The following is a 6,682-nucleotide window of genomic DNA, read 5'->3' on the forward strand; positions in this document are numbered from 1 at the left end:
GGATCGTAATCCTGAAATAGGAGGAAAGGAGATCATTGAGACCTTTTGAGATAAGAAAAGAGGAGTGTCAAGGCCTTTATGCGACACATCATTTGAGTGAATGAGATAGTGTTGGACGGATTTACCCAAAAGACCCGACTCACTTGTGACCTTATGACTTTAGAGTGAAATTTCATAAAAGAAGCCCATATAAGATGTGTCAAAGCTAGGGCTAGATTTGAGGCTGCAAAGTGAATATTAATAGCTTAACAAAGTGTACAAAGCAATTCTGATTTTTGACAGATTTTTAGAGTGAATTTTTCTTTACTAGAAAATACACTCCTATTTTTAGGGGGATTGGTGGGATGATTTTGGGGAAGAGAATCAAGAAGAAATGTCAGAGAAAGACCAATACCATATGATTCATCATATGTGGAATTTAAGAAACAAATGATTGTGGGAGGGAAAAAGAGAGAGGCAAACCAAGAAACAGACTCTCAACTATAGAGAACAAACTGATGGTTACCAGGGGGAGGGGGTTGGAGGGATGGGGAAAACAGGTGATGGGGATTAAGGAGTGCACTTGTGGTGAGTGCAGGGTGATGTATGTAAGTTTTTAATCCCTAAATTGTACACCCCAAACTGATATTACACTGTATGTTAACTAATTGGAATTTAAATAAAAACTTAAGTAAAAACAGATGAAAACAATGTCATTTTTAACAGTGTAACTGTAGGTTTGGAAGTATTTTTCCCTGGGATCAGATTTCTATAGGTTTGTTCTTGGGTTTGTTTTTAATCCTGGAATACATTGTTGGTTTTTCAGTTGCTTTTATTTCAAATATGATCTGCAGTGGAAATGTGTATATGAGGTACTAAACTTGGGGTTTAAGTTCTGGAAAAGGAGCAAAACTAACTGGAAATTTAAATATTTGATTCTATGCATATGTAAGAACATAGGCTTAGTTTCAACCTAAGCCTTCATTTTAGAGTTAGAGTTTTATGAGTCCTATTTACTGAATCACTTTTTAGAAAAGCAGTGGGAGAAATTCTTGATCTTATATTTAGGTGTAGTCTTCCATTCAGTTAAATAACAAGTGTAATTAACTGATTTTTTTACACTTAGTGTTTAGCATGTTTGTAATTTTTAAATAATTCTTGCTAGTATGCAGGTAGTACTGTTCTGAGTCTCAGTAGACTGTGCTCAGTGAAAAGATACAGGTATATAGTGGCTTTCATTGTAAAAATATGCTGTTCGGCAGTTCCTCTCAATTATTAACCTTCTAAGGTCCCCACTCAAACAGCTTCTCAGTGGTCCCTCTCCTGGCTGCCTTTTCTAAAATGTCACCTCTCCAACATTTCATATCATCTTTCTCGTCTTTATATTTTTTTCCTCCTTAGAACTTGTTTTTATCTAATTTACTGTGTATTATGCCTACATCTTTTTTGATCTGTCTTCCTTACTAGAAAGTAAGTTTTGTGTGGGTAAGAGTTTCTGTGTTTCATTCTTTTTCTTCTTCTTTCTCCTCCCTCCCCCTCCCCCATCCCCCTTTTTTTTTAAACTAGGCTCCACGCCCAAGAGCCCATGTTTCATTCAATACTATGTCCCTAGTGCCAAGAACAATACCTGGTAAATAGTATGCACTTAGTAAACAGTTGTCGAACAACTGCACATTAACCAGTCATTAATGCGTCTCTGTAACACTTATTTTATTTCAAGGTAGAATTTACCTGTTACGGTTATGTATGGTTTGCATAGCATCATGAATTTGCATCAGAGGAGATAACATTTTTAAACAAACCTTTTTTAAAAATCTATTTTTTGTTTGTTAAATGAAAAACCTTAATCTTTGAGTAATAGTGTCAGTTTTTCTTAAATGATTTTAACTTGGTAAGTTAGAAATCTGGCATATAAAAATCTTTAAGCAGTGCTATTGCCATTAAGGATATTAAAGTCCTGTCTTTTGTACAGGTGCAAGTGGCATGAAGAAAACGATATTCTCTTCTGTGCTTTAGCTGTTTGCAAGAAAATTGCGTAAGTTGGAGAAAGGCATTTCTTCGTAATGCTGTATTCTGCATTGAGTTCTTTGCCATTTTGCTTGCTGTTGCTTTTCACCTCTATTTCCATAATTCTCTTCTAAGACAGGGGTTTGGTGTTTTGGGTTTTTTTTTAAACTTCATGTTCCTTTTATTATTCTGTCCATGTCATACTTAGTATAGTTACCACCTGAGTAATTTGGGTGAACCTTCAGAAGCACTTACTGAAAATTTTCCTTGTAGGACATGAAATTCCCTAATATCATTAGCAACAGCATTTCCTTGCTAAAGTGCTCAAAAAATAGAGATACTTTTCTCATTTTATAGTGAAAGCACCTGGAGCCTTGGATCTTTGGGTGCTCTGGTGGTCCCTTTACATGGCTGGTTACAGTTGGTTCTGAGGATAAAAAAGTGTTTATAAAGTTGTAGCCTAATTTCTGTTGCTGCCCTTTGCCTGCCTTAAACATTGGAGAATTCTGGTAATCTTTACTCTTAATCCTATTCCCTTATAATGAACCTGAAATTTTATCTGGTAATCGGAGTATTGCTTACCATTAATGACCAGTTTATGATATGTATTGCTACCCATTCCCATTTCTTCTCCAAATCTCTAAATTTCTTTTTTCCCCAGTTTAGGACAGTAGATCTTACATGCTTTCTCTTTATATTAGAAATTTTTAAAATATGAATCATTTTAGAATGAATTAGATCAGATTCTGATAATGAGCTTTTCTTATTTCCTTTTAAAGGTACTGCATCAGTAACTCTCTGGCCACTCTCTTTGGAATCCAGCTCACAGAGACTCATGTACCACTTCAGGATTATGAGGCCAGCAATAGTGTGACACCCAAAATGGTTGTATTGGATGCAGGGCGTTACCAGGTAACTGACTTTTAGGAGCTACTGATCACTTTATATGTGCTACTCAGTGCGGTCCTGGTCAATAGTAGCTGAAGATCGGGACTTTGGTTCTCTCTTTTTTCTAAAACATTTTTTTTTAAATCCTTTATGGAATGTCAAACACTTTTTAAAAAATATTTATTTATTTATTTGCGAGAAAGAGCTTGCAGGGGGAGGGACAGAAAGAGAGGGAGCAGACTCCCTGCTGCGCTCAGAGCCAGACCAGGGTGGACAGGCCTCCATCCCAGGACTCTCAGATCTTGAGCTGAAATCAAGAGTCAGCTGGCTGCTCAACTGACTGAAGCCACCCAGGCACCCCTGGAATGTCAAACACTTCTTAATCCAGTTGGACCCAGTTGCATAAATCTTTTTTCCCTCCTGGTGTATTTTTCTACTATATTTAATAAAGTTTTAAGAAAATTAACATTAACAATTAGTCTTTATACAAATCATCTCCAAAATTCATTCCAAAAATTAAAATATGAATGTAGATAATGTAAATATTGAAAATATTTACTTCAAAAATGTATAAGACCTGATTCAGAATTTGATTAAAAGGTACCTAATTTCCCTACCGCCTTTCTTCCCTCTTTGCAATTTATTTACTAGTAGGCCTTTATATACTACTAACAATGTAGCAGCTAAGAGTATAGACTCTGGAGTTCGAATTCCTGAATTGGATTTCAGGCCTGCTCCATACAGGCTGTGTGACTTTATGCAAGTTATTTGAACTTTCTGTGCTGATTCCTTATCTGTACAAGAACAGTAATAAGGGCTAGTAGTTGTAGGATTAAATGCAACTGTATATGAAAATGCCAAGAGCCCTGCATTGGAACATAGTGGATAATAAATAAATGTTGTTCTTTAAAAATAGTTCATAAAACAATGAAAAGGAAACCCCCAAAGTAGAATAAACTACTGATATAATCAATAGTTGGTTGACAAACACTAACCCTGATTAAATCTAACTCTTCACGTACTCTATTCCTATACTCATGAAGCTAAATGAGGCTGAAAAGAAACTGTCTATACTGACTGTTTTTATTAAATATCGCTACCAACTTTGGTGAGCCCTTGGTGGAACACTGTCAGTTGTCCATTTCTCCCAGTCTCCTAGGGTTACTTCAATCCTCGTTTGACATACCTGATGCCCTTGCCTCCAAATCTCTGAGAAAATAGAAGCAGTCAGAAGAGATTTTCTACATATTCCTACCACCACACCTACCATGTACTCTGTTTTTACTCCTGGTTTTTCTTTCTTTTTTTTTTTTTTTAAGATTTATTTATTTATTTGAGAGAGCGAGAATGAGAGAGAGAGAGAAAGTACATGAGAGGAGGGAGGGTTAGAGGGAGAAGCAGGCTCCTCGCCGAGCAGGGAGCCCGATGCGGGACTCGATCCAGGGACTCCAGGATCGTGACCTGAGCTGAAGGCAGTCGCTTAACCAACTGAGCCACCCAGACGCCCTTACTCCTGTTTTAATGCATGAACTGTCTGTGCTCCTGCTAAAACCAATCCTTCTGTTTATGTTTTAGATCTTATTCTCTTACCTGCTCAAAGATATGTCTCCCAACAATTTACTTCTCTTTCTTGCATCATCAGGGTTTCTCTCAGTTCTGAATCCTTCTTATCAGGAAACATGCTATAATCTCATCTTTAAAAATAACCCTCTCTTGACCCTGTAATTCCCCTCCAAACACTACCTTCTGCTTCCCTGTACAGCAGTACTCTTCAAAAGTTGATTAGATGTTGGATAAATGGGTGTTAGTTGGTATTTTACAAAGAATAATTTGAAATTGAAGCAGATGGTCCAATAATTGATAAGAAATAAAACTTTCCCTTGTATTTTTCTTTGTTACTTATAGAAGCTGAGGGTTGAGAGTCCAGGATTTTCTCATTTCAGCCCTTCTAATCAGGAACAAAGACCAAACACACCCACTGGTAAGCACCTTCTATTTCCTGAGAATGTACCTTAGCAAGTATAGCGTATGGTATGGTATTTAAACAGATGCTCTAAATTAGCTTTAAGATATAGGATCTTGTTGAATTGAGAGTTTAATTTGGCATTATTAGCACCTTAAACAATTTGGATATGTACACTTTTGTATCACTTTAATATAATTTAACTTAGCCTCCAGACTTTTGTTCAAGGCATTTAAAATAAAGCCTGTTATTCTTGTAGCAGCTATAGTTTTATAGTTTTGTGATGTCTTTGGGCAGATAGGAAAATTTAAAACCTAGGGACATGAAATTTCAAGTGGTGCCTGAAGAACTTCAATTAAGGTTTCTGGGGCTGAAAACAAAAATATTCTTGTTCAGCCTTTTGCCTTTACTCTGAGCATCTGTTTTCCTTTACTAAGAATTTCTGTCCTATTCATGAAACGTCTACAGTGGGATAAGAGTCAATCAAGGGATCTCTATATAATAAAACCATAAAATTGCTACATTTCTCTTCTTGTATTTCCAATATCCTTAGGTGACTATCCATCTGGGGTGAGAATTTCTGGCCAAAACAGCAGTGTTCGGGGAAGAGGGATTACTCGCTTGCTAGAGAGCATCTCCAATTCCTCCAGCAATATCCACAAATTCTCCAACTGTGAGACTGCACTCTCACCTTACATGTCCCAGAAAGATGGATACAAATCTTTCTCTTCCTTATCTTAATGATGGTACTTTTTTCAATTTCTGGAAAAATAACAGGCCCAACTTCCCTTCTGACTACAGTCATATTAAACAGATCACATCAATGATAAATGTCACCACTGTAAAAACTACTTAATTTGTAAGGAAATTCTGTTTCATAGTAAAAATAATTGTGGTTGGAGAAGATCTTGGCATTTTTGCTTTTTTTTCTTTTTTGAGGGGTGGTTCTACTTCCTGACTGTATGATGTAAACACCATTAAAGTTTTGAGTCCTTTAAGAATAAAACTGGCATTTCAGAGTTGTGCTTTTGGGAATATTTTGATAATCTTTCCCTCTACAATAAAGGTAATGAATATCTGTTAGGAAAGGCTTTTTAAATGGTGTTAATCTTTCTTCCCATTATGAAATGTTGGAACCTTATTGATTACCTACTTTATGGATATATATATCATCTTGTGAAATCCTTATAACCACTCTGAGGAAGGAGATTACCTCCATTTTACGCACACACACAAGCTCAGAGATTCAGGTCATATTTAGGAGAAACTGTTAACTAAGTCCAAAGACTGTTTCTCATATATGGCACTGTCTTCTACTTCTTTTTCATCTATTTTTGGTATCAGATCTTTTAATAAGAAAGAACTCACACAATGTAAGTTTATATTACATGTTCTACTAGCAGATTTAAAAAAAATCTTATATCCAAGCTTTGAATACATATCTTTCTTCAAAATCAGCATGACAGAAGGGCACCTGGGTGGCTCAGTTGGTTGCATCTGACTCTTGATTTTGGCTTAGGTCATGATCTCAGGGTTGTGAGATCAAGCCCTACCTTAGGCTCACGTGCTGGGTGTGGAGCCTGCTTAAGATTTCTCTCTCTCTGCCCCTCCCTCCCACCCTCTCTCTCTCTTCCTCTCTGGGGGGAAAAAAAAATCAGCATGACAATAATTGGGTTGGCTGAGGCAATGAAGGGAAGGCCTAAAATTATAATTAAGATCCATGGATTTAGGTGCCTAAGTCCTGTGCCATCTGAATTTAATCCTGTGTTAATCTAAAACTTATGTTTTTAAAATTTTATAGGTCATGTTATACTTTTGAGGTATATGTATCAGACAAACCAAAAC

At 36.5% G+C, this 6,682-nt stretch overlaps 1 protein-coding gene across 1 annotated transcript in view; it reads left to right on the forward strand.

Moving 5' to 3' along the window:
- Positions 1-5,978, forward strand: part of MAEL (maelstrom spermatogenic transposon silencer) — a 32,361-nt gene extending 26,383 nt beyond the window's left edge. The window contains exons 6-9 of the mRNA XM_036076739.2: positions 1,952-2,014; positions 2,766-2,898; positions 4,780-4,855; positions 5,391-5,978. Coding sequence (XP_035932632.2) covers positions 1,952-2,014; positions 2,766-2,898; positions 4,780-4,855; positions 5,391-5,578 — 460 coding nt within the window. The 3' untranslated portion in view covers positions 5,579-5,978. The remainder of the gene's footprint in view (positions 1-1,951; positions 2,015-2,765; positions 2,899-4,779; positions 4,856-5,390) is intronic.
- Positions 5,979-6,682: the final 704 nt, after the last annotated feature.

This window comes from Halichoerus grypus, chromosome 7 (assembly GCF_964656455.1).
Source record: "Halichoerus grypus chromosome 7, mHalGry1.hap1.1, whole genome shotgun sequence".
Lineage (NCBI taxonomy): Eukaryota > Metazoa > Chordata > Mammalia > Carnivora > Phocidae > Halichoerus > Halichoerus grypus.